General features: G+C 54.4%; 7 protein-coding genes and 1 pseudogene across 8 annotated transcripts; 3 read left to right on the top strand and 5 right to left on the bottom strand.

Moving 5' to 3' along the window:
* Positions 1-231: 231 nt before the first annotated feature.
* BDZ83DRAFT_628361 (uncharacterized protein) lies at positions 232-571 on the top strand. Its single transcript, XM_060508699.1, is given in 2 exon segments — positions 232-377; positions 388-571. 2 exon segments carry the CDS (start codon positions 341-343, stop codon positions 528-530), a joined length of 180 nt encoding a protein of 59 aa, XP_060362813.1. The 5' UTR covers positions 232-340; the 3' UTR covers positions 531-571.
* Positions 572-7,378: 6,807 nt separating this feature from the next.
* On the bottom strand, positions 7,379-7,716 carry BDZ83DRAFT_628360 (uncharacterized protein). The gene has a single exon (XM_060508698.1). It carries the CDS (start codon positions 7,606-7,608, stop codon positions 7,420-7,422), a length of 189 nt encoding a protein of 62 aa, XP_060362812.1. The 5' UTR covers positions 7,609-7,716; the 3' UTR covers positions 7,379-7,419.
* A 1,834-nt stretch (positions 7,717-9,550) lies between these two features.
* On the top strand, positions 9,551-11,487 carry BDZ83DRAFT_653713 (uncharacterized protein; the record flags this gene model as incomplete). Its single annotated transcript, XM_060510637.1, has 6 exons — positions 9,551-9,605; positions 9,682-9,868; positions 9,900-10,266; positions 10,335-10,517; positions 10,921-11,073; positions 11,326-11,487. The coding sequence occupies 6 exons, from the start codon at positions 9,551-9,553 to the stop codon at positions 11,485-11,487; spliced, it is 1,107 nt and encodes a 368-aa protein (XP_060362811.1).
* A 433-nt stretch (positions 11,488-11,920) lies between these two features.
* BDZ83DRAFT_582384 (P450 monooxygenase) lies at positions 11,921-13,722 on the top strand (the record flags this gene model as incomplete). Its single annotated transcript, XM_060505549.1, has 5 exons — positions 11,921-12,160; positions 12,216-12,335; positions 12,418-12,517; positions 12,590-13,243; positions 13,301-13,722. 5 exons carry the CDS (start codon positions 11,921-11,923, stop codon positions 13,720-13,722), a joined length of 1,536 nt encoding a protein of 511 aa, XP_060362810.1.
* Positions 13,723-13,910: 188 nt separating this feature from the next.
* On the bottom strand, positions 13,911-13,981 carry BDZ83DRAFT_t192 (annotated as a pseudogene). The gene has a single exon. The product of its transcript is annotated as a tRNA-OTHER (tRNA).
* Positions 13,982-14,880: 899 nt separating this feature from the next.
* Positions 14,881-16,953, bottom strand: BDZ83DRAFT_582404 (uncharacterized protein; the record flags this gene model as incomplete). Its single annotated transcript, XM_060505552.1, has 2 exons — positions 14,881-15,506; positions 15,561-16,953. 2 exons carry the CDS (start codon positions 16,951-16,953, stop codon positions 14,881-14,883), a joined length of 2,019 nt encoding a protein of 672 aa, XP_060362809.1.
* A 4,021-nt stretch (positions 16,954-20,974) lies between these two features.
* BDZ83DRAFT_582373 (uncharacterized protein) lies at positions 20,975-21,316 on the bottom strand (the record flags this gene model as incomplete). The annotated part of the gene is made up of 1 exon (XM_060505548.1): positions 20,975-21,316. The coding sequence occupies one exon, from the start codon at positions 21,314-21,316 to the stop codon at positions 20,975-20,977; it is 342 nt and encodes a 113-aa protein (XP_060362808.1).
* An 800-nt stretch (positions 21,317-22,116) lies between these two features.
* On the bottom strand, positions 22,117-24,407 carry BDZ83DRAFT_414480 (uncharacterized protein). The gene is made up of 3 exons (XM_060502937.1): positions 24,027-24,407; positions 23,107-23,971; positions 22,117-23,054 (listed from the first exon to the last, which is right to left on the bottom strand). Exons 1-3 carry the CDS (start codon positions 24,129-24,131, stop codon positions 22,255-22,257), a joined length of 1,770 nt encoding a protein of 589 aa, XP_060362807.1. The 5' UTR covers positions 24,132-24,407; the 3' UTR covers positions 22,117-22,254.
* Positions 24,408-25,360: the final 953 nt, after the last annotated feature.

Here is a 25,360-nt window from a genome sequence, read left to right as displayed (position 1 = left end):
AACAATCACTAGCATCATTGTACCTAGCAGCCTGCCGATGCGATTTCCTAGTGTAGTCGATGTGGCTGGATAAGAAGGTGTGTGATTGTCAGCACTTATGCGACCGCTCTGGAGCAGCATCATGGTGCCCCAATTCTACATTTACGGAAGGTGTTTAAGTAAGAAAAACAGTATCTTAGGAAAATTGATTGGTACATGCAGAAGAAGACCCATCTGAACTTAGCTTCGCTTGCTACGTGTCTAGTATATATACATGAAATAGTCCTCTCCTGCCCCCTCAAAGTCTACACTCGCAATACTTTCGCGTCACTGATCTTCAACTCTTGTCATCCTGCCCGTCATGAACGTTGATTTTACTAAGGCTATTGACGCTATGCGTGTTTTTAGGGTTGGCAATATGCGTTGAGTCTCTATCCGCGACATGTCAACAGCTATCCGCATCGACGAAGATCCAGCAATACCAGGGAATTGAGATAGAGTACACCCAGGAACAACAAAACTATTGTTGTTGTTGTTGTTGTTGTATTTAACGCCGTGGCGGCCGGGCTAGAGCCCTTACCGCAGACCTCCCGAAGGGTATATGGCGTGGAGGGCCGTGAGCCAAGGCTACCTACTCTACAGTACGTCGTCTCTTTACATCGTCCTCCAAATCATGCCTTGTGGCCACTACGCGTTCTGTCTGTCCCCGGTTCCCGCTGGTGCCCCAGTTTCATTCTTTCCCAAATCGTCCCTTGGAATCGGGAGGTTCTTTGTAGTCCGCACTCACATCTACCTAGGTGTGGATGCTGCTACCGCAGACAGATCTTCTGGAAGAAGTCCGTCACGCGGAGAAAGGCCTCGAAGCCTCGTGGGTCGGTGATTAATCTCTTGAAGTAGGCCTCGAGAGATCCCATAGGACCTATGGGCTCGGGCATACTGCGAGAGTGGAGGGTCGGCCACCGTTGCCTCCTCGCCAGCGTTAGTCGACAGTAGACCAGGTGGTCCACGTCTTTCGCCTCTCCACAAGAGCACATCATTAGAGCGTCGTCGTGGTTGAAACGTCGGTGATATTGCTCGAAGTCCCCGTGACCCGATCGTGCCGCCAGCAGGTGATGTAACGTAGCCCGCGGCAAGGCCAGTTCAGGAGGGCTGGACAGAGCTGCCTCAAGCCCCAAGTCCGCGTACCGCGGCCTTCGCTCTTTATACCACCATCTCCTGTGCTGGCTTTGTAATTTTTCCCTTGCAAGCCGCTTGATGCCCGCTAGTGTTGCCATTTGACCCATCCGCGCCGGCAGTGTCGTTCCTTCTTTGGCCAGCCGGTCCGCGGCCTCGTTTCCTTCGATGCCCTGGTGTCCCGGGGACCAGTGCGTCCGTATATCAAATATCCTGGCCGCTTCTTGGATTTCGAGGAACGCGTCTTGTGACGAGTCCGGCGCCTTGCCGCGGATGCCTTGTATAACGCTGGTGTTGTCGATACATATGTGGATTGGATGACCGCGATTGGTGAGCAGAGCCCTTCTGAGGCCGGTTCGCGCCCCTTCGACCTCGGCGTCGAACACTTCTGCTAGTCCGAGTCGGCCGCACCCTTGCGCTATGCGTTTGGAGTCTCGGTAGATGACGAAGCCGTACCCCACGGCTCCGTTCGTCGCCCTGGAGCCGTCCGAGAAGACGATCATATGGCTTTCCGGTACTGTCTTTAGCCAGCGCTCGAAAGCTTTCGCAGCCTCTTCTTTGCATTGAACTACTATCTGATCCTGTGAGCTTGGCAGGTACTGTGATTGGAGGAACGTTGGTCTTCCGCATCTTGGCAGAAGTTCAGCCGTCCGTTGTAGTCTCGTCTGTTGCTGTCCCTGCTGGGAGAGCCGCGCGACTAGCGGGTGTCGGCGATCAATCCTCTGTAGTCGGACTGCGGCCCGTAAACGGACGCCTTCTAAGGCGACTTTGGCTGACGGTAAGCCGGCGTCTCGGAGGAGGCTACTGGTTGGCGTTGTCCTCCAGACAGGTAGAACGATCCTTGCTGCCGCTGTAATGACGCTGTCGATCTTCTGCACGAGCCCCTTCTGGCCTGTGTTGACGGGTCTTCCTTGGAAAGGCGGACTCGTGTCTGTCTCCGCTTGGCGTCTCGAAGCCGGCTTCGTGATACCTGCGTACCATGTTTCGGCGCCGAAGAGCGCGATCGGCAGTACGTAGGAGACGACGGCTTTTCGCACGGCGGCCGCTGGCAGTCCTCTCTTTGTGTTTGTAAGCTGCCTCAGGTGTTGAGCTGCCTTCTTTGCCGCAGCTACTCTTGTGTCGACGTGGTGCCGGAAGGACAGTCTCTTGTCGAACCAGACACCCAGCCAGCGTACAGGATTTGTCGAGGCCTTGACCACCAAATCCCCCGCCCTGACCTCTGGCAGCTCCGCTGGCTGGCTGTGCTTCCTAGTAAAGTGGATGACCTCGCACTTGCTCGGGTCGAAGGAGACCTTGTTCTCCGAGCCCCATCTGAGAATGCCGGCTGCGCTTCGGTTGAGTATTGCGACGTTGCTCTCCAGGGAGGGGCTGATGGCCAGAGTGGCGATGTCGTCCGCGTACCCGAATCGCGCGTCCGGGTCGTCTTCAAGGATCTCCGCGATGTAGAGCAGAAAGACGATGGGAGATAGTGGCGACCCCTGAGGCAGCCCGCATGACAGAGGAAAGTATTCCGTCGTGCTTTCTTCCAGTCGGACTCTGGCGATGCGGTTGCAGCAGAAGCTGAAGATGAGTCTAATCAAGCCGTGTGGCCATCCCTGCTGACGCAGTCTAATGACGAGCCGGTTCCGAAGGACGGAGTCGAACGCCCCTTTTACGTCCATAGTCAGAAGCGTCGCCGTGAGCCCTTTTAGGAGGGCCGTTTCGATATCGTGGGCGAGGCAGGTCGTCAGATCGACGGCTGACCTGCCTTGTAGAGCTCCGATCTGTTGCGGACTGACGATGCGCTCGACAATCGCCAGAGAAGCCATCCTTCTGGCTATTAGTCTCTCGAGTCCTTTGCCCAAGCACGAGAGGAGCGCGATCGGCCGCCAGGACCCGGGCTTGGAGGCATCCCTGCCGGCCTTCTGGATCATGACCACCTCAGCTCTGCGGAAAGGCAGAGGAAAGTGGCCGGCCCGCATACAGGACTGGAATAGCTGCCTGACCGGCTCCGAGATGACGCCCCAGCAGGCCTGGAGGAGGCGCGTGGTGATCCCGTCCACACCAGGGGTCGTTGTCTTTGTTAAGGTGGCCGTCTTCACTTCTTCTCCGCTAACATTGTCCTGCCAAGTAATCGCTCGCCTTGGGACGACGGGTACGTCAAACGGATTACCCGGTGCGTCATCTTCCGCACTAAACCTGTCGAGAAGGGCTTCCCGAAGCGCTTGGGCCTTTTCGTCAGTATCCTCGATCGTCTGGTTGTCCACAACCAATGGGGGTGCTCTGGTCAGTGGGCTCGCCTTCCGCCAACCCATGATCTGGTACAGGTCCCGGTCTGAAGCGACTCCATCGATCTTTCCGGCCCAGTATGCTCGCTTAGCCTTCCTCACCGTGCTCAGGAACGCCTTTCGTTTCTCCATTAGATAAAGGTGCGCATCTTGCTCCGTCTCCCAGGCTTGTTGGTTGCGGGCAGCACGGTATGCTCTGTGGGCCTCTGCGCATTCCTCCGTCCACCAAGCCGCGCCTTTACCATGTTTTCCTCTCTTCTTGCCGACCGCCTCAATGGCTCGGGAGAAGAGCTCGACGATGTGACTTGCCTGCCCGTCCAGGTCTTCCGGAGTAGGTTGATCCCCCAGATTGGGCATCGCAGCTAGCCCCCCTTCGATCAGGTCTCTCAGCCGAGGCAGCGCCGAGTCGGGCACTGACAGTGGCCGTGGCTGCGGGTGGCCCTCTCCCTGTGACACTGGGCGTTTGAATAGTGGTATGACGGCCACGATGGCCTCTGGTCAGCTCCGGGTTGGGGGTGGCGCCCAGGATTGCGGACATGTCCTGGACCTGGCTTTCTCTAATATCCCTTTTGCGCACGCGCAGGTCAGCCCACAGCTACACCCGGGAGCTGACCACGAGGCCATCGTGGCCGTCATACCACTATTCAAACGCCCAGTGTCACAGGGAGAGGGCCACCCGCAGCCACGGCCACTGTCAGTGCCCGACTCGGCGCTGCCTCGGCTGAGAGACCTGATCGAAGGGGGGCTAGCTGCGATGCCCAATCTGGGGGATCAACCTACTCCGGAAGACCTGGACGGGCAGGCAAGTCACATCGTCGAGCTCTTCTCCCGAGCCATTGAGGCGGTCGGCAAGAAGAGAGGAAAACATGGTAAAGGCGCGGCTTGGTGGACGGAGGAATGCGCAGAGGCCCACAGAGCATACCGTGCTGCCCGCAACCAACAAGCCTGGGAGACGGAGCAAGATGCGCACCTTTATCTAATGGAGAAACGAAAGGCGTTCCTGAGCACGGTGAGGAAGGCTAAGCGAGCATACTGGGCCGGAAAGATCGATGGAGTCGCTTCAGACCGGGACCTGTACCAGATCATGGGTTGGCGGAAGGCGAGCCCACTGACCAGAGCACCCCCATTGGTTGTGGACAACCAGACGATCGAGGATACTGACGAAAAGGCCCAAGCGCTTCGGGAAGCCCTTCTCGACAGGTTTAGTGCGGAAGATGACGCACCGGGTAATCCGTTTGACGTACCCGTCGTCCCAAGGCGAGCGATTACTTGGCAGGACAATGTTAGCGGAGAAGAAGTGAAGACGGCCACCTTAACAAAGACAACGACCCCTGGTGTGGACGGGATCACCACGCGCCTCCTCCAGGCCTGCTGGGGCGTCATCTCGGAGCCGGTCAGGCAGCTATTCCAGTCCTGTATGCGGGCCGGCCACTTTCCTCTGCCTTTCCGCAGAGCTGAGGTGGTCATGATCCAGAAGGCCGGCAGGGATGCCTCCAAGCCCGGGTCCTGGCGGCCGATCGCGCTCCTCTCGTGCTTGGGCAAAGGACTCGAGAGACTAATAGCCAGAAGGATGGCTTCTCTGGCGATTGTCGAGCGCATCGTCAGTCCGCAACAGATCGGAGCTCTACAAGGCAGGTCAGCCGTCGATCTGACGACCTGCCTCGCCCACGATATCGAAACGGCCCTCCTAAAAGGGCTCACGGCGACGCTTCTGACTATGGACGTAAAAGGGGCGTTCGACTCCGTCCTTCGGAACCGGCTCGTCATTAGACTGCGTCAGCAGGGATGGCCACACGGCTTGATTAGACTCATCTTCAGCTTCTGCTGCAACCGCATCGCCAGAGTCCGACTGGAAGAAAGCACGACGGAATACTTTCCTCTGTCATGCGGGCTGCCTCAGGGGTCGCCACTATCTCCCATCGTCTTTCTGCTCTACATCGCGGAGATCCTTGAAGACGACCCGGACGCGCGATTCGGGTACGCGGACGACATCGCCACTCTGGCCATCAGCCCCTCCCTGGAGAGCAACGTCGCAATACTCAACCGAAGCGCAGCCGGCATTCTCAGATGGGGCTCGGAGAACAAGGTCTCCTTCGACCCGAGCAAGTGCGAGGTCATCCACTTTACTAGGAAGCACAGCCAGCCAGCGGAGCTGCCAGAGGTCAGGGCGGGGGATTTGGTGGTCAAGGCCTCGACAAATCCTGTACGCTGGCTGGGTGTCTGGTTCGACAAGAGACTGTCCTTCCGGCACCACGTCGACACAAGAGTAGCTGCGGCAAAGAAGGCAGCTCAACACCTGAGGCAGCTTACAAACACAAAGAGAGGACTGCCAGCGGCCGCCGTGCGAAAAGCCGTCGTCTCCTACGTACTGCCGATCGCGCTCTTCGGCGCCGAAACATGGTACGCAGGTATCACGAAGCCGGCTTCGAGACGCCAAGCGGAGACAGACACGAGTCCGCCTTTCCAAGGAAGACCCGTCAACACAGGCCAGAAGGGGCTCGTGCAGAAGATCGACAGCGTCATTACAGCGGCAGCAAGGATCGTTCTACCTGTCTGGAGGACAACGCCAACCAGTAGCCTCCTCCGAGACGCCGGCTTACCGTCAGCCAAAGTCGCCTTAGAAGGCGTCCGTTTACGGGCCGCAGTCCGACTACAGAGGATTGATCGCCGACACCCGCTAGTCGCGCGGCTCTCCCAGCAGGGACAGCAACAGACGAGACTACAACGGACGGCTGAACTTCTGCCAAGATGCGGAAGACCAACGTTCCTCCAATCACAGTACCTGCCAAGCTCACAGGATCAGATAGTAGTTCAATGCAAAGAAGAGGCTGCGAAAGCTTTCGAGCGCTGGCTAAAGACAGTACCGGAAAGCCATATGATCGTCTTCTCGGACGGCTCCAGGGCGACGAACGGAGCCGTGGGGTACGGCTTCGTCATCTACCGAGACTCCAAACGCATAGCGCAAGGGTGCGGCCGACTCGGACTAGCAGAAGTGTTCGACGCCGAGGTCGAAGGGGCGCGAACCGGCCTCAGAAGGGCTCTGCTCACCAATCGCGGTCATCCAATCCACATATGTATCGACAACACCAGCGTTATACAAGGCATCCGCGGCAAGGCGCCGGACTCGTCACAAGACGCGTTCCTCGAAATCCAAGAAGCGGCCAGGATATTTGATATACGGACGCACTGGTCCCCGGGACACCAGGGCATCGAAGGAAACGAGGCCGCGGACCGGCTGGCCAAAGAAGGAACGACACTGCCGGCGCGGATGGGTCAAATGGCAACACTAGCGGGCATCAAGCGGCTTGCAAGGGAAAAATTACAAAGCCAGCACAGGAGATGGTGGTATAAAGAGCGAAGGCCGCGGTACGCGGACTTGGGGCTTGAGGCAGCTCTGTCCAGCCCTCCTGAACTGGCCTTGCCGCGGGCTACGTTACATCACCTGCTGGCGGCACGATCGGGTCACGGGGACTTCGAGCAATATCACCGACGTTTCAACCACGACGACGCTCTAATGATGTGCTCTTGTGGAGAGGCGAAAGACGTGGACCACCTGGTCTACTGTCGACTAACGCTGGCGAGGAGGCAACGGTGGCCGACCCTCCACTCTCGCAGTATGCCCGAGCCCATAGGTCCTATGGGATCTCTCGAGGCCTACTTCAAGAGATTAATCACCGACCCACGAGGCTTCGAGGCCTTTCTCCGCGTGACGGACTTCTTCCAGAAGATCTGTCTGCGGTAGCAGCATCCACACCTAGGTAGATGTGAGTGCGGACTACAAAGAACCTCCCGATTCCAAGGGACGATTTGGGAAAGAATGAAACTGGGGCACCAGCGGGAACCGGGGACAGACAGAACGCGTAGTGGCCACAAGGCATGATTTGGAGGACGATGTAAAGAGACGACGTACTGTAGAGTAGGTAGCCTTGGCTCACGGCCCTCCACGCCATATACCCTTCGGGAGGTCTGCGGTAAGGGCTCTAGCCCGGCCGCCACGGCGTTAAATACAACAACAACAACAACAACAATAGTTTTGTTGTTCCTGGGTGTACTCTATCTCAATTCCCTGGTATTGCTGGATCTTCGTCGATGCGGATAGCTGTTGACATGTCGCGGATAGAGACTCAACGCATATTGCCAACCCTAAAAACACGCATAGCGTCAATAGCCTTAGTAAATCAACGTTCATGACGGGCAGGATGACAAGAGTTGAAGATCAGTGACGCGAAAGTATTGCGAGTGTAGACTTGAGGGGGCAGGAGAGGACTATTTCATGTATATATACTAGACACGTAGCAAGCGAAGCTAAGTTCAGATGGGTCTTCTTCTGCATGTACCAATCAATTTTCCTAAGATACTGTTTTCTTACTTAAACACCTTCCGTAAATGTAGAAATTGGGGCACCATGATGCTGCTCCAGAGCGGTCGCATAAGTGCTGACAATCACACACCTTCTTATCCAGCCACATCGACTACACTAGGAAATCGCATCGGCAGGCTGCTAGGTACAATGATGCTAGTGATTGTTCAAAAGCTCAGATTTCGGTATTTTCGGCTGTGACTTTTCGCATACTCGTGCTTTTCGGGAATGCACACGATCTCGCGATGAAAAGCCAAATGTTGAGGGTACATTGTTGTACTAATGTTTCAGCTCTTCATGAAAGCTGACCCTAAGCGAGTGGCCTTCCGCTCAGACTATTGGAAGGTCTGGGTAGCTGATAGGAGCAGTTCTTACTTTTGTCTTCGCTGGCAACATCGATGATTCGTCATTGTCTGGTGTCGTGGTTTTTGTCTCCATTCACTGCAAAGTACAAAAGCTTCCTTTGCCCTCCCGCAGGAAGACCTGTGGTCTTCAAGAAGATGATAGGACGCCGATGCATTGGTGGCTACCTTGGGCATCAAGAATCAATAGACATCAATAGACGCGGGGGGAGTGTTGCAATGCAGGATGTCCGAAGCCACCTACCTACCCTGCCTGTGGATCCGCTGGTGGTGTGTTGCGTGACTGTGTGACATGGCCTAATGCTTCGATTGTTGAGCTATTCACCGCTGTACATGCGAAAGTCGGAGTCGCGGATTAGCGAGAGTACCTTGCAGGTCCAGCTGCATATTCCAAATCGCAAAGGATGCTACAAACTCATTCATGTAAGATACCTCGATATAAGATGTCGTGTTCCTTGAGGACATGGAGTTACATCTACCTCCCCTTTCAGCGAGCTGACCACACGTAATAGTAGCGATGCCCTTCTCGGTATAGTTGCCTGACAAAATCTTTGGCTACGTTGATTTACTGATGTGTTTCTCCGCTTACTGTTGCAGGTGCATGGAGCAGCACAGGCATAATCGACGACAGGGTATATGTAACGCCAGCCAATGTCAGATGCACAGTAATTTCGTTGGTCATAGTACTAGTCCTGTGTTTGAGCTTCCAACCACATCAGGCGACTTTGCTAGCACACCAATTGATAGCCCGATGATACCCCGGTTGGACCTATTCGGCACGATTCTGGGTATATTGGCCATATTGACCTACTAATTCATTCTCCGTGAAGTGCACGTTACGATGAATAAGTGGCTAATTGTCAATCTTAATGAATGCATGGCTTTGCGAAACATTGCCAACTACGAAGCCCATGCTCGAGTTAGAAGGAGTAGTATCGTCGTATCCAACCGGCGGCCGATTCCTCAGCTGTGAAATGTTCTATACTCTATTGACTCGGTGAGGCGACGTCTCTTTGCCTTAGCCAGAGATTGCATCAGATGAGACCCCTTTCCCACGATCTTCTCCGCAAATTACAAGCAGATGATTATGTCATGAAGATTTTTGGACTATGGGTTTCAATCATTACAAATGAAGGGAGGGTATCTGTTGCGGAAGTTCGGTTTACCCACCCGCTGAAAGTCGAGATCCTCTGAGAACCTTCGTATGGAGATCCACTCCGATGCAAAGGCGACCACCAGAGACAGGGTTGAGGAATGAAGCGAAGCCATATGATATGGAACCAAGTTGAATTAATAAAACGGATGATCGGACTCACAGCACTTGGTGGGCCTCTCTCCTTCCTGAGTCTCGCAACACTTCTATCTCATTTGCATTGTCACCTTGTTGAGAGTACATACTCGGAACAAAAATGTCAGCTTACGTTGTCAAGGGCAAGTTCGCCGTCGTCACAGGCGCTGGTTCTGGTAGGTCAACAATACCCTGTCCCAAACCTCAAAAAATGAGAATTTTGCGCAACAAATCTGACGTATATTGAGCTAGGTATTAACCTTGCATTCGTTGAACTCCTCTTACAGTCGGGACGCTCAGTTATCCTTGGTGACATTGGGTTGAGGCCTGAAGCTGAAGCAACCATCGCCAGATATTCCAAGGGCTCTGCTGGTACCCACGGCGTCTATGCTATCTTCCACAAGACAGATGTTTCCGACTGGAACCAAATCAGCTCACTGTGAGCGACCGCACTCGAAACCTTTCCACAGGTCCACATCATCTGCAATGGCGTGGGCCTCTATGAGCCTCCATCAAGCTGTTTCTGGAACGCCCCTGGGGGTTTCTCCTCTTGAACAAGATCCTGTTGACTCCAAAGCTGGCCAGTACAAGACTTTCGCGGTGAACACCATTGGACCGATTCGGTTGGCTCAAATCGCCATTGATTACTGGCTTCAAGACCGCAATATCAAAGGCAACCTCCTTTGGATTGCAAGTCTGGGTGGTTACGTGCACTCAATGCACACGCCGATGTACTTCGCCAGCAAAGCTGCAATCGTAAGCATGGTCAAGAGTCTTGGTGGCCTCAGAAAGGAGCTGGGTATCCGGAACGCTGCAGTTTGTCCTGAAGCGGTCTACGTGAGTGAAACTGAGCCAGCACTACATCGCGCTATTTTCTTCACCGATAACAAACTGATTGTCCACAGACTCCCATCTTTCATCCCGAGTATTGTCGTGATAGAGTGCGTCCCGACGACTTGATTCTCACTCCACAGCAATGCGCTGCTGTCCTGATGCGTGTTCTTTGCGAGCCTGAATTTGGCGACGGATATGTAGTGGAGACGATGTTGGTTGGAAGCAAGGACGACAACTCTGTCAGCGTCAGGGAGGTACCACTGCATCTGCTCTATCCCACCGCCGGGCCGGTGGGACAGGACAACCACCTGTTGGTCACGGGTCACATCTTCTCTGCTGCTGTCAATATTAGAATTAGAATGATAACTTCTTTAGTCAGGACTCCCATTCGTGAGCACCACTCATGATGAATCCCCAATCATGGCCCATGTTATTCCACGGGAACTTCTCGCCCAGTCCCGATTTTCACTTGCGGGTCGTGACGGGCCTGGATCTCTCGAAGAACCACACTCAAACCCAGCTCCACCGCACTAAGACACTTGAAGCTCCCTCGATTGCCACACTGATAATTTTGCCCTCTAACGCTCCACAACAAGCACAAATCTCTCATGCTTCGGGGATATGGACGCTTGCCGTAACACAAATCTGCATCCACAGCACCTCCAATGGAGTCTGGTGCATCTGGAAGGGTGGCCGAGTTGGTTATGGCGCCAGGTTAAGGTCAGCTTAACATCTGTTTCCTGGTGGGGCAACCCGCGCGAGTTCGAGTCTCGTCCCTTTCAATACCATTTTTTGCTCCGCTCGAATAAGGTACGTTACCTTTCGTTATGTGTATGCTCGCCTTTTTGTCTATAGGCTGCTGACGAGATAGTCTTTGCAACAAATCCTGTCAGCGGTTGACTTTCAGTAAGTATGTAAGGCCAGCCATGCCAGTGTTTGATATATAATGTTTTGATACATAATATTGGCGTTGTTGATCAAGCACGTGCGAGGTTTGTGTATCTACCGAGAGTTTGAAGCTGGCATTACATGTATACTCAACATTTGACACAAATTACTCAGATACCGGGACTATGTGGCATGTGGCTCATGTTGTATTCCGACATCTCTGCCGAGACTCCCTTTTCGGCCTACCATACTCAGTATTCATCGTGGATCAAGAGTCTCTGTTCACCTCCTGATAAATTTCAACCTGAACAGCTTCAGCCTTCGATGAGCCCCTGACGACGTGGGGACGTGCATCTGATCTGACTTCATCTCCCGCTGCAGCTTAAAATAGAGTTCGCAGCATGTATCAGCACGGCCTCGCTGGATTCAAAAGGCCGAACCATGGGAAAGTCAAAATACTGTTACACCGAGTAATGTAGCATGGGCCTCAGGATAAAAGAACAGAAACCCCATTTCATCCAGAGGTCTGATGTCCTACCCCTCGTGTTCTTCATCCAGTGACACGCAGGAAGAAAAGACACTGCGCACTCATCCGATTCTAACTTCTGGCAACCAGTCACATTGGGCAGATAACTAAGAGCAACTCGAAAGCCATAAGATTCTCATTCACATCGAGGCTTAACTGCCGAGCTTCCCCGCGTCATCTGGCTACGCCAAGACGCTCAAGACTAGGATCACCATTGCAGCGCTTCCAAATCTTCGAAACAACATGGGCATCCCCCTACAACCTCTCGTTGACTACGATCCATTAAACCAGCTTGGAACCTTGACGACACTAGTACTCGCTTCTCTCGGTGCCCTTGGACTTTTAGCTTGGCATTATCGCGAAGATAAGCCGTATGCGGGCTTCAAGTTGATCGGCAAAGAACGAGGAGAGTGGTCATACGAGAAGGCGAGGGAAAGATGGAACAACAACGCCTTTGAGCTCTTGCGAGCAGGATTCGACGAAGTATTCTTAAATTGACTGCAATCTTGGAGACTACGATACTGACTTGAATTCGTAGACACATGGCCGGCCATTTCAGGTTATATCCCCGTTTGGTCCCTTGGTGATGCTGCCCCCGAGTCTGTGCGACGAAGTTCGGAATGACAAACGCTTAACATTCACCGGGTTCATCGATCGAGTAAGTCTGTAGGATAGGGAACTTTGAAATGACCAAAGGTCAAGGCGTATGAGCAGAATTATTTTAACCTTGACGGTCACAGCAATGGCTCACGCGGTATCCCGGCTTGGATATCCTGCAAGATGGGCTCAAGGGAGAAATCATACAAGAAGCCATGCGGAAAAACCTCAACCAAGAACTGGGTAAGTGAGCTCCTCGAAAGAGGGAGAGTCAGGCAAAGGCATCAAAAGCGCCAATGCTAATTTGTATCTCAGTGTACTTGACGGAGCGACTCCGCGAAGAGACGTCTCTCATCCTCAGGGAACAACTCCCGTCAAGCAAAGAATGGCAAGAAGTCAGATTCTTTCCCGTGGCCACTCAACTAGCCGCACGCTTATCTGCAAAGATCCTCCTCGGGGACCGTCTCTGTCGCGATGAAGAGTGGATAGCAGTCTCCATCAACTTCACCGGTGTCATTCTCCGCGCAGGCCGAGCTCTGCGCGCCTGGCCAGTCCTTCTTCGTCCCCTAGTGCACCGCTTCGTACCGACGCTGAACTACCTGCGAAGTCAGATCAAGCAGGCACGAAGGATAATGGAGCCGGAGCTCGCGGCGCGAAGGCTGGCGAGGGATGAGAAGGAAAGACCTATGGATTCATTGTCGTGGATTGACGATGTTCGGCGCGGACGAGAGTTTGATGTCGTTGCTGGACAGCTATTCCTTACGTTTGCGGCGATTCACACGACGTCTTCTGTGGTAACTGCCATATTATACGACTTGTTGGCGTACCCAGAATATTTTGCTCTATTGAGAGAAGAAATTGTCAAGGTGTTTACCGAGGATGGGGGTTGGAGCAAGAACAGTCTCTTCAAGTTGAAGTTGATGGACAGTTGTATGAAGGAGAGCCAGCGATTGCACATACTGGGCCCACGTAAGCCCCTACTACCACGGGAGTCTTAAAGTGACGACTTGCTAACATGGTACCTAGACATCATGAACCGCAGAGTTGAAGAGCCCATGACCCTCTCCGACGGAACCTACCTCCCAAAGGGCACCCTAATTACCGTAGCCACACATAATACCCGTGACCCAGCCCTCTGGGGACCCGAGCCCGACAAATTCGACGGCCGCAGGTTCCTCCGTATGCGCGAAGAGCCAGGGCAGGAGAACCGGTGGCAATTCGTCTCGACGAGTCCAGAGTTCCTCGCCTTTGGCCATGGAACGCACGCGTGCCCGGGACGATTCTTTGCTAGCAACGAAATGAAGATTGTGCTGACGCATTTGATAATGAACTACGACTGGAGAATTGTGGAAGAGAAGCCCCCGACAAGCATGTTCGTCAGTCGCTTTGTGCCGGATCCGAGGACGGTTATTGGGTGCAGGGCGAGGACCCCGGAGATTAAGCTGTGAGAGGGAGAACACATGAGAAGCAAGACAACGGGGAGGGGAAACATTTGGGAATTGGGTCAAATAAAAGGTGGTAAAGGTATCGAGAAAGGTAAAAAGAGAATGCGTCAATCGCTGACGGGAATTGAGCCCGACGTGGCTGGGAGGAGTTAGTGACGAGGTTCAACGATCAATATCGTAAGGTGGTGAGCTGAAACTTACGGGTCGAACCCACAACCTTGAGATTAAGAGTCTCACGCTCTACCGATTGAGCTAGCCGGGCGGATAGAATCCAATGGCTTGGTGTGTTGTCGAGGGCAAGCCAGAATCAGTCCATGGACCACTTGGCGAATGGACCGGACGGGATGGTGTGAACAATTTTCAAGGCCCATCCTTAGACGCGTTGTGTCTTTTGACAGGGTTACCGCGTTTCCGGAGGGTAGGGCTTATTTTCTATGGACTCCGGTGCGGGTCCCGGAGACTGTTTGAGCAGGGCCGGACGGAGTCCCGAAATCAAGAGATCCGCCATGATAGGGACACCAGGTGTTTGCCCTTGCGCTAGTCGAGTAGCTAGTTTCCAGACCGATGTGCTCTCAGCCAGGGTTGGTGAACGGTCCAGTATGCAAAACGTGCCAGCCTAGCCTTCCTTCTATTTCGTCTCAGACTCACAGACTGCCCAACGGAAAACGTTACAAATTCTGGTAATAAGAAGGAAAATACGTCCGAGTAGCTCGCCGAGGCAGAGTTCTTTGGGTTGCCTCATGGGTTGAAGTAAGGTGCTTTAACCTGTTACCTCAGGTAAGGCAGGGTTGTTGAATTATCTGAACTCATGGGCTCTGGAGATTTGTCAAATCATGACAGATACGATGGCTCGTCGTATTCGATTGAATCGTTGAGGCACGTCGGCCGTGTTGCTTAGATTTCGGCGTGCCCACCCAAGACTCATAGAGCGAAACTGCAGCAGCACACCACAGGCAACAGAGCCACTTCTGGTCAACATAGGAAAATTCATTTTTGTAGAGTATATGCTGGTTATACACACTCGCAGACTGTTGTGGCCTGCCCGTTTTCACCCAATTCCTTGACCACCTTGCACCCCTTTTGCATATCAATACAGATTGAAAGTTGGAAAGCAATGACCGCCGCTATTACCAAATCGCCCATGAACTCGTGTCTCAAGACTCAGTGTCCACCTCCTCTGGCTCGCTTCGCACCAGCATTTCCGCCGGCCTCGGAATCTCCTCTAGGCCGCTTGTTTCCAGGCTGGAAATCGTTGGCACCAGGGTTCAACGAGCCGGCATTATGTCCTCCCCGGGCACCACCACGTCCACCACGTCCTGCTAGACCACCTCTCTCTGCACCTCCGCTTGACACCCTATTTCCGGCAGCGTACGCCCCACCCCGCCCACGACCAGCTGCGCCGCCTCGTCCTGGAAGAGGGATGCCACTCCTTTGGCCTGGAGCAGCCTGAGCCGGTGGCTGCGGTAGCCCATGACCTTGCGGTGCGGCCTGGCCCGCTGGTGCCCCTTGTGTGCTGGAAGCGAAGGGGTTCTGTTGCTGCTGTGGTGCTTGCTGCTGCTGCTGCTGCTGCTGTCCTTGTGTACTTTGTGAGAATGGGTTGGCCTGGGCCGGAGTGCCATTAGCAGCACCGGCCGCGAACGGGCTCGCTGCAGCATTGTTGGTTGCCGGCTTTGTTTCTCCAGGAGGAGGTATTTGTCTCTTCTGAGGGATGCTGCTGCCCGGCGCAGGGATCCCGCTAGTAGCAGCCCCGCCTGACGGCTGGGCTTGGTTGGTTGAGACTGGCGGTGCTTGAGGATGGTCAGAAAGAGTAGGGTGTTGTACGTTCAGTTGGAGAAACTCACCGATTGTCGGAGCAGCAGCTTGGGCTGGTGCGGCAGCTGACGGGGCCGAGATCGAAGGACGTGGTGCCGCGGGTTGCGTGTTGCCAACGGGCTTCGCAGGGCTTTGCTGCGGCGCGGCGGGAGCTGGTTTGGCAGCTTTAGCTTCCTCCCAAACTTCCCCAACGGGTCGCTGAGGTGTCTTTGTTGCGGCCGTGGACACGACTTCAATCTTGGCGTTGGCACCTCTGAGCTGATTGTCCTTCATGTTGATTTGCAGCGCAGACTTCTTCTGCGCCAGCAGCTGACCTTCCTCGCGAGCGTTTGCAATTCTCTGCTCAAACTCGGCCCTCATACTCGTCTCTGTCTCGTTCTTAACCTTGGCAGTCTGTTCCTCGAGTTTCTTTCTAAGATTTCCCGACATAATGTTCCGCACGGTAGCATTGGTGGAAAGGAACTTCCGAATCTCGGCATCGGGGAGTTGAGACAGATCCGCGGCACCGGCAGGTGTACCGGTCATTGGCGTTGCTGGAGCCGCGTCCGGGTCTTGCTGCTTGATGGGCGTAGCAGGCACAGCTGGTTGTTCTTCTGCAGGCTTAACAGGTGCGGCGCCTTGCTGCTCAGCCTTCCAAATAACCTTTTCTTGCTCTACCCTGGTGGCGAACTCGGCTTCCATCTTGTCGCGAGACTGGCGAAGCTTCTCGTTGAGTGCGTTGCGCATCTTATCCGACCGCTCCTTGATGGTCTGGGTGATGTTCTCCTCGAGCTCATTCGCCTTGCGCTCAGCCTCTGCAGCCTTGGCTTCGGCGGTAGCAATCTTTTCTTCCAAAGCCTTTCGCTCAGTGTCAGATAAGCCACTCGCGCCATTCGTGGTAACAGCCTCCGCCGTCGGTTGGGCGGTATGCTGAGGCTGTGCCTGGGCAGCCTGCTGTGCGGCCTCGACAGCCTGATCTCTCTCGGAGACGGCTGTCTGCAGTTGCGATCGCAGGCCCTCAAGCTCCTGCTCGGCGGTAGCCTTTTGGGCTGAGATGGCTTCCAACTGGTTTCGCATCTCGGCGAGTTGCCGCTCCAACTGGGCGACTACTTCCGAAGACATTGATGGCGACCCGTCTGCTGTTGGTTGAGCGGCAGGAATTGGCGCGCCGGATTGGTTGGCTTGAGCGTCCTGCTGTAACCTTTGTACCTGTTGCTGGAAGTTCTTGACTTGTTGCTCAAACTCTGTGCGCTGCTGTGTCGTCGCCTGCAAGTTCTGTCTAGTTGTCTCGAGTTCGATGTTTGTAGAATTGAGTTGCTGCTGCAGTTGTTCACGCTCAGCAATCGCAGCGTCCTTCTCCGTAACCGCCTCGTTTCGTGCACCGATGGCCTCGTTCTTCTCGCCAGTGATTTTACGTGACCGCTCTTTGAACTGATCGGTCATGCGTTGGCGAGCGTTCGCCCAATTGGTCCTTTCCGTCTCCAACGTCTGCTTGATCTCCTCAAACTCTGCTCGTAGAGGACCTTCAGACTCTTTCAGGGCATCGCGTTCGGTCTGCAGATTATTGATGGTCTGCTTGAGTTGTTCCATCTCGGCGGGATCAACGCGGCCGTACTTTGTAAGGATGCCCTCGGTTCGCTTCTGCCACCTGTCACGGTCCTCCTGAACTTGCTTGATTTCTTCTTCGAGGAAGCCCTTCTGAGTTTGGAGCTCCTCGATTCTAGCCTCCAGAGGCTGTACCTTGCCTTCCAATTCCTCAATCTTGGAATTCTTCTCGGAGATTTGAGCCCGGGCCTGAGCGAGCTCGTTGCGGAGAGTGGCGCTGCTCTCACGGTAGAGATTGAGTTCATTGAGTTTGTCCATCAGATCCTTGTGGGCGATGGAGGCTTGGCCGCTCTCAGCTTGTGAGCGTCTCTCCTGGTCGAGTTTCAACCGAGCCTCGTCCAGCTGGGATTGGGAGTACTCGAGCTGTTGCTGCAGGCGTTTGGATTCCTGCACCTTCAGGTCGTACTGCACCTCCAAGATCTCCTTCTCCCGTCTGAGATAATTGTTGAGTTCCCGAAGACCGTCAGCTGCACCGTCGCTGCTGGTTTCCGTGCTATCGTTGGCGTCTCCAGCCGCCGCATTGCGACCCTCCTTGAGTGCAGAGAATTGCTTCGTGATGCTCTCCAGCTGCTCGTGCAGAAGCTTGTTCTGCGCGTTGACATCATCACGGCGGACCTTGATTTCTGACATTTCCTGCTCGATTCGCTGTTTCCTCTCTTCCCAAGAACTTTCACTTTGAGACAGGGCAACCTTGGCCGACTCCGCTTCGGCTCTCAGGGTTGCCGTCTGGCTCTTGAGCTCGTTGTACTCGGTGCGCAACTGTTGGACGAGCTTCGCAGCCTCGGCGTGCTTGACGAGCTCGTGTTCGTAGTCCTGTTGAGCCTTGGCGGTGATCTCTGACTGAGCACGAAGGTCTTGTTGGTGGAATTTGGCGGCTTCTGAGTGGCGGTCCGCTTCTTCCTTCAAACGCTTCACCTCCTCGTCCAGAATCGTCTTCTCGTCCTCGCACCTGCGGCCAACTTCGGCTTGGGAGTCGCGGAGGTGGGAGAGCTCCTTATTGGAGCTGGCGAGTTCCGATGACAGATCTTCAACACGCTGCTCCAGCTCCTTGATCTTGGCGTCCTTGATCGTGAACGCAGCGTCCATCTCCTCCCTGAATTGCTCTGTGGTGGTTGTGAACTCGGTAAGAGCTTCCTCATTTTGTTCGCTGAGTTGCTTGTATTGCTCCGTCTGTTCCCTGGCATTCTCGAGCTGAGACTTGGCGATGTCGAGCTCCCTCTTGAGGTCCGAAACCTCATTGATTAATTCGCGAACCTCGGCCTCGCTGTCTTGGTCAGTCTGTGTAGGAGGTGCCATCGTGCCGGGTCTTGGCGTCGGACGGGGCGCCAGGCGGCCAGCTCTGTCTTCCGCATTACGAAGCTCGATGGTGAGCTCATCAACGCGAGCTTGCAGATGGTCGCGGCTGGTCTTAACAGCGACGTGCTCTTCGCGGATCTGGCTCAGACTGGTAGAGAGCTCATCGATGCGCTTCTGGGCTTCGCGAGCATCAAACTCCTTCCTGAGCTGAAGCTTCTTGCCTTCTTCCATTTCTTCAGACAGCTTGCGCTTCGTGCTGTTCAGCTCTTGCTCGAGATTATCGATCTTGGACTGAGCCTTCCGCCTGTACTCAGACTCGGAAATGTCACGCTCGTTCTGCATGGATTGCTGGCTTGCCAAAAGATTGTTGAGTCTGGTTTTCTCCTGGACAAGACTCTCGTTGTCTTGATTAAGACGATCTTGGATGTCCTTCCATAACTTCTTCTCTGCCTTGAGGTTGGCAGCTTCGTTTCGAACGCTCTCGAGTAAGCCCTTGGCGTCGATGAGTTCTTCAGCAACTTGCTGGGTTCGGATTTCGTGCTTGATGGAGTCCTCTGAGAGCGACTGGTTGCGCTTCTGAATCTCCTTGTTCTCGCTCTGCAGCGCAACGAAGTTGGAGTGGAGCATCTCGTATCTCTCGGAAGCGAGGGTAATCTGGCTGGTGATCTTTGCAACCTCGCCCTGGAGGGAATTCTTCTCGCTTGAAAGCCTGTCAATCTGCTCCCGCAAGGAGCGACGCACGGATTCTTCGTCGTTTCGGTAGGTGTCGAATTCGACTTGGAGGTTGCGCAGCGCAGCTTGTGGGGACACGCCGTCGCCTTCCTCAGTCTCGATACTGGTGAGCGGGAGGCGCTGACCGTCGTCAGAGCCGAGGATGGAAGCGAGCTCGCCGGCAGAGGCCTTTTGCTGAAGCAGACGTCTGAACATGTCCCGCTCGGACTTGAAGCTCTCCATTGTTGATCTCAGCGATTTGGTCTCTTCAATCATATTGGCGAGCTCTTGTTGCAGTCGCTCAACTGATTGATGATCCTCCACAGCCTGGCTCTTGGCGGCAACGGCCTCTTCGCTCTCCATCTGTTCTGCCAGCTCCCGGGTGACCCTCAGAAGCTCTTGATTCTTGGCTTGCAGCTCTTGGATATCCTTGAAAACGACGAACTTTTGGGTGATGAACTGGTGGGTATCCGACATGTCGTTGAGGGCGCCCTCGGCAATTTCGCCACGAGAAAGCTGCTCCAGGCGGACAGTCTCCTCGCGAGTCAACTGCTCCAAGCCCTTTTCGCGGGCATGCATGTTGAAGACCAACATCTGGATCTGTGTGCTGAGGTCACGAAGCTGTGTGCGGAGGATCTTGGATTCAGCCTGCGCATTAGCCAACGCACTCTCAGCCTTTCGCGCGCTCTTCTTGGCGGCGTCGCGCTCTTCGAAGCTTGACTGAGAGAGCTCAGACATCCTAGTAATTTCGGACCTCAGGGTATCAGCTTCATTCTGGAGCTCCTCGATCTCGGGCGTCTTGGCCTCCAACAGGGCAATCATGTTGTCGAGCTCCTCGGCGAGTTGTTGATTGCGGCGCTTCTCTCCTGCCAGCTGTCCCTTGACCTTGTAAAGTTCGTCAATAGCCTGTGTTGCGGTGATAGCAGACTTGTTTCGCGCAGAAGCGGGAGTAGCAAAAGGCGAGGCAGGCCTTCCGAGAAGGGATCCATTCATACGGGGTGTCTGAGGTGCAGATCCAGGGGGGGGTCCTTGTTCCATGCGGGCGTGAAGCTCGTCGAGCTCGCCCTCAAGCTGAGTCACCCTCTCCTCCAAGGCACGGCAAGTCTCCCTCTCGCGTTCGAGCTCGTGCTGTATGCGACGGACTTCGTTGGCATGCTTCTCTTTCAAGGCTTCCTTCTCGCCCTCCAGAGTCTGCACACGGGCCTTGTGACTGTCGGCAAGCTGGTTGGTCATATCGACGACACGTTGCTTGCTCTCGATCTCGTGCTTGTAGCTCTCCTCACTGCGGGCGAACGCTTCCTGTTGTTGCTGGACCTTTGTGAGGGCCTCTTCCGCCTTGGCTTGAGCTGCGTCAAGGCGATCTCGGAGCTGTTGTTCGCCTCGCTTCAGGGATTCGATACTAGATTTCGCGTCTTCGTTTTGTCGTTGTAATTCGGCGACCCGAGCGCCCTTCTCGCGGCGATACTTGAGAGCCTCTTCGCTCTTGGTCTTGAGTTCGGTCTCGAACCATTCGCCGTTGCGTCGAGCAAGATCGAGTTGCTGTTGTAGCGACTCCTCTCGGTACTTTGCGCTACTCACGGCCGCCTGTGCAGCCTGGACCGATTGCTGCAGGGCCGTGATCTCCTTTTGTAGCTGGACGTTCTTCTGGTGCTGCTTCGCCAACTCCTCGGACAGTTCCGAATCGCGGGCGTTTCGAGACTCAAGCAAAGCCATATTCGCACGGTTGGAAGATTGTAGGGACTCAACTCGGTCGCGGAGAGTAGTGATCTCGGAGTCGTGATCGGATCCGCGGGACTTGAGCGACTGGAGCTCGTTCTCGACCGTTTGTCGCTTCGTTTCTGTCATGGCCAAGTTAGTCACCCAGAAATTGACACTCCGGTCTTCCGATCTCGTCATTGAACAAACCTTCCTCTTTGAGCTTCTGGCGAATCTCCTCGACATCCTTCAGGGCCTTATCGGCTGTCGCCTTGAAAGTCTGGCATCTTGATTCAGCGCTGTGGTGTGCGCTTTCAAGCTCGATATCGACCTGAAGCTTCTGAGCATATAACTCGTCATGCTCGCGTGCCTTCGCAATGACGGCTTCAAGGAGGCTCGCGACGAGCTCGGGGGTCGGATCGGTTGTGGCTGTCGAGACCGTCGACTCGGACAGCCCTAGGTGGCCGGCCACATATCCTACATCCACCGCCGCTGCCATGTTGTTGTAAGCTCAGGGTCTAGTCATAGACATTGAAAGCAGATCGCGAGGTCGTTTGCGGTCGGAATGTAGGTAGGTCTGTTTGGCGATGGATTCGCTGCGTCGCGCGTCAAACACCCCACCGGTCGGGAAGGCTGAGTTAGATGTTGTTGTGATGAGAACAAAAGCAGGGAGAGTGTCCCAACACAAGTAGATGAGGAATCCCTCGAGAGCCGCCAATTTTGGTTAAGGCGGTCAAGAGTTGATTCCAAGCGACAAGGATTTGGGTGGGATTTGGCGGCTAACAGGCAGATCGCAAGATTTTGGGAAGAGCGCGACCAGGCGAATGTTTTCCGGCCAACGCACAGTGCAGGTGCAAGGCTGGGTGGGAGCTGCCTGCAACCACGGTACCCATTGGGCCAATCAGAGAGCCTTGCACAGGGAAGCTGGAAAGACTTCCGAGGATCATCCGGCTGAGTCATCAACAGCTCTGCTCAATACTAGTGGGGCCGTGGCTCGGTGAGAGGACGATGTCAGAGCTTCTTGACCGAGCATACCGACCTTTACCGATGATCTTGCTCGGTAAGACTTCACCGAAACCCCAAGCCGCTGATGGGCTACCTAGTATCAGACTGACGAGATGGTTTCTAACTTTGACCTTCAAACAGGCTGTTCAGTTTTGACCTCTCTCTTATCGATCATTTTGATTCTTAGCTTTTTCCGTCCCTTGACACTTTTTTTCCTGTGAATGGGCATGTAGCTGGTTTCTCGGACTGATGATCAATGCTGAGGACCTTTGGTTTATGAATATGGGTGCTTGTCCTCTTTTATCGTTGGACTCGGTTAAGTAATTCATTACTTTAGGTATCTTCTTCATAAAATTCTCCTCATCGTCTTCATTACGCCTCAACTCCCTTATTGTAGCTTTACCACCAATCCAGCCATGAGCCGTACCATCATTATCGTCGCTGCTGGCCCTCATCCATCTCAGAGTATCCTGGCGTCGGACCAGCATGCCACCCCATCCCTTGAAGCTCTGCCCTGTCTTGTCCCTGCCCCTGATATACCGCCGATGGTCCATTCGGCATCTGATGAATCGGTTGCCCATGAGCCTCTGCTAAGGTATTTTGTACATGTGGCTGGATGTATCTAGTCTGAAGCCCGGGTGGGAGAAACAGGCTCTGGCCATATGGTTGCTGTTGCGTGTATGCCGGTTGGCCATGCTGTCCCTGTAACTCGGAAGGCAGATACTGTCCGGCAGGCTGCAGCTGGCCGTTGGTGTTGGCTGGCATCTCGGACGGCAATCTAGTCTGGCCGTGAAGTTCAACGCCTGTGGGGGATTGGGCCCATACACCGCCAGCATTGGACGCGGGCGATATCGTGTCTGGATGTGGAGATCCTGTCGTGTAAGAGACGCTCATCTGAGGGCTTTTGGGTGGCAGCTCGGACAGCATCGTGCCGCCTAACTCGGGTTTGCCCGCCATTTCAGGAGGGGCGGCGGTGCCTGGAAGCGGAAACCCGGCCTCGTTCTTCTTCCGACGACGATAAATAATGAACGCGACGAGAGCAGCAATGGACAAGGCACCAACGACAGCGACCGCACCTCCAATGATGGCTGCAAGGCTTGGGGTACTGGACTTCGATTTGCCATTAGTATTTGTGCTGTCGCCAGAAGTACCCGAAGAGCCAGTAGCAGTAGCTTCGGCTCCCGAAGTCCCTGACCCTGTGCCAGCTTGTGCTGTTGGGTAGGTCTGGGCAACTATCGTTTGATTAGTCGAAGTTGATGCGATAATCGCGCATGATCTACTCACTTGATTCAGCGACAGTGGCCACCACCTCGTTCCTGGCAGCCTTGCAATAGTAATCCAACACGGCAACCGCAGAAGATACATCCTCTGTAGCCGTGGATGAGCAGTACCACTTGATATCTGATGTCACCGTGCTCATGACGATGTTAGTTACTCCATCTTTCAAGCACATACAAGACGCCAAGGCCTGAGGTCCCGTCGGGCACTGGTATCTCGTGAGCGAGTAAATGGCATCCGAAAACCCCGACTGCGCGCATGCAGCCAGCGAGCTGTATTGGGAGAGCGCCGTCATGTAGTAGGTCATATCTCCTGGAGGTGGCGAAGGCTGCGGGAACGATGTAGTGCCCTTATTCATTGCGCAGTACGCATCGTAGAAAGCGAGGCCCGAAGTCACGTCGGCGGCGTTGGAGCATGAGTACCGTACAAGTGATGCGATGGACCGGCTGACGCGTGCTGAATTGTCGTTCTTCGAGCAGATGCAGGGCGCCATCAGACTTGCGGCTTCAGGGCAATATGTCGACATTGAGCTAATAGCGTACGACACGCCAGACTGGGCACACGGGGCCATGTTGGCGAACTCGGCGATGTCGGTGGCATACTTGGTAACGATGTTGGTCGTAGGCGTCGGAAAGTTGACCGTCGTGTCGGGGTTACAGTACTGGCTGATGACTGCCGCGGCGCTGGTCTGGTCATCGGATGCGGTTGAGCCACAGCTGTAGCTGATTGACCTGGCGATGGATGTGGAGATGGCGGCGAGGTTGTTGTTCTTCGTGCATATGCATGACTGCAAATCTGTCGGTGCTTCACCGCACGCTGAGTAGGTCTGGGAGAAGATGTTATACGACACGGCAGTCTGTACACACGGTGCCTAATATGGGTCAGTATCGTCCTAATCACCCGTCCGGCAAAGGTCTTGGACATACCAACAAGGTGTAAATGGAAAGATCAGTGACATAAACGATACTCGCGGCTCTCCCAAGGCCGATGAGGAAGAGAGACAGCCACAGCTGGGCTGATATCCGCGACATCTGAATCTCTCCCGGGCAAACCACAACAGCAGTCAAAGGGTATCAAGGAATGGAACGTCGACAATGGTCAACAGAGTCAGAAAAGACAGGACGAGCCTTTCACAAAGCATGATGTGAGAAGGAAGAGGAGCCCAAATGGGCATGTCTCTGCCTGGAGTGACTGGCAAGGCATGGGAGGCTAAGCGCGGGGGAGAGACAGTTTCTAACTCGCTGCAAGGGGTAATGAAGTCCACCGTTGAGCCCGTGTATCCGTGGAAAGCGTGAAAGCTTAGTTTCTCCATCTTGGCTGAGGCAGACTTGGTGGTTTGATGGTCAATCATCACCACGACGGTCACTAACCCCTGTCACGATGGCGCTAAAGTTGCGCAACCCCCTTGACAGCTGAAGGGCTGAGCCAGGGATAGCTTCAACGTGATCGCTTCTGCGGTTCCGCAGTGGAGATTTCATGTTCCGCTTCAATTGTCCGGAGAAACACGAATAAGCCGACTCATCGCAGAGTCTGGCGGAGTCTTCGTTACCCTGGAAGTATCAAGTCTCATAACTTTTTGCGACAATGCCAAACTTGAACAGCATAAACAGGTGCTGGTACCGGGTAAAGAGCTTTCACACGTTTCAAAGAGGCTCTTATCATCCTACGCTCGCGGAAATAGGGGCAACGTTGGAGGTGTCCACAAGACAGCTTAGCTGCAGCCGCGATGGCGTTGCTTAATCAAACACTGGTTCAGCCTAGGCCAAGCAAGTTAGGCAAGCCAAGTTGATGATTTGGTAGTGTGTAGCCATGGACCTCGCACTCGCAACAAGTCAGAACTCATTTGCCTCGCCAGCGGAGAAAACGTCGGTTCAGAAAGTCGACAAGTGATCCATAAAGAAGACAACACTGGTTGTCCGATCTGCTGGTGCTTTCCAGACCCATCATGAAGGCGTCGGGATGGTACCTAATATGATGATAACCTCTGTGCCTCCGACCTTCGCTGGTGGCAGAAATGACTCAGGAGCCGGCAGACGCCACAAATCAGGGGTGACAGAAACCGGTAGACGCGATTGGCGTACCCAGATGAGACATTCCGTTAAGAGCTAGCCTTGAATATTGTGGCAGGCCAACATAATTTGCTGGCGTGAAGTTGAAAGAAGCACAGTGGCCTTGAATGACTGTGTGTCTGGGTTCATTATTAGGTGCTGACTGAGAGGAGAGATCATCAAAGATGGAGCAGGGCACCAGGGGAAGAGCA

The sequence above is a fragment of the Colletotrichum acutatum genome (assembly GCF_030867785.1).
Source record: "Colletotrichum acutatum strain CBS 112980 chromosome Unknown BDZ83scaffold_75, whole genome shotgun sequence".
NCBI classification, from domain to species: Eukaryota; Fungi; Ascomycota; class Sordariomycetes; order Glomerellales; family Glomerellaceae; genus Colletotrichum; species Colletotrichum acutatum.
This window is presented reverse-complemented; position numbering and strand designations above follow the sequence as displayed.

Excerpts from the sequence above, each read along its gene's own strand:
- BDZ83DRAFT_628361 (XM_060508699.1), top strand. The coding sequence starts at position 341 with ATGAACGTTGATTTTACTAAGGCTATTGACGCTATGC.
- BDZ83DRAFT_628360 (XM_060508698.1), bottom strand. The coding sequence starts at position 7,608 with ATGAACGTTGATTTACTAAGGCTATTGACGCTATGCGTGTTTTTAGGG.
- BDZ83DRAFT_414480 (XM_060502937.1), bottom strand. The coding sequence starts at position 24,131 with ATGTCGCGGATATCAGCCCAGCTGTGGCTGTCTCTCTTCCTCATCGGC. Across the intron at positions 23,972-24,026 it reads TTTCCATTTACACCTTGTTG|GCACCGTGTGTACAGACTGC; the intron begins GTATGTCCAAGA and ends GACCCATATTAG. Across the intron at positions 23,055-23,106 it reads GGCCACTGTCGCTGAATCAA|TTGCCCAGACCTACCCAACA; the intron begins GTGAGTAGATCA and ends ATCAAACGATAG.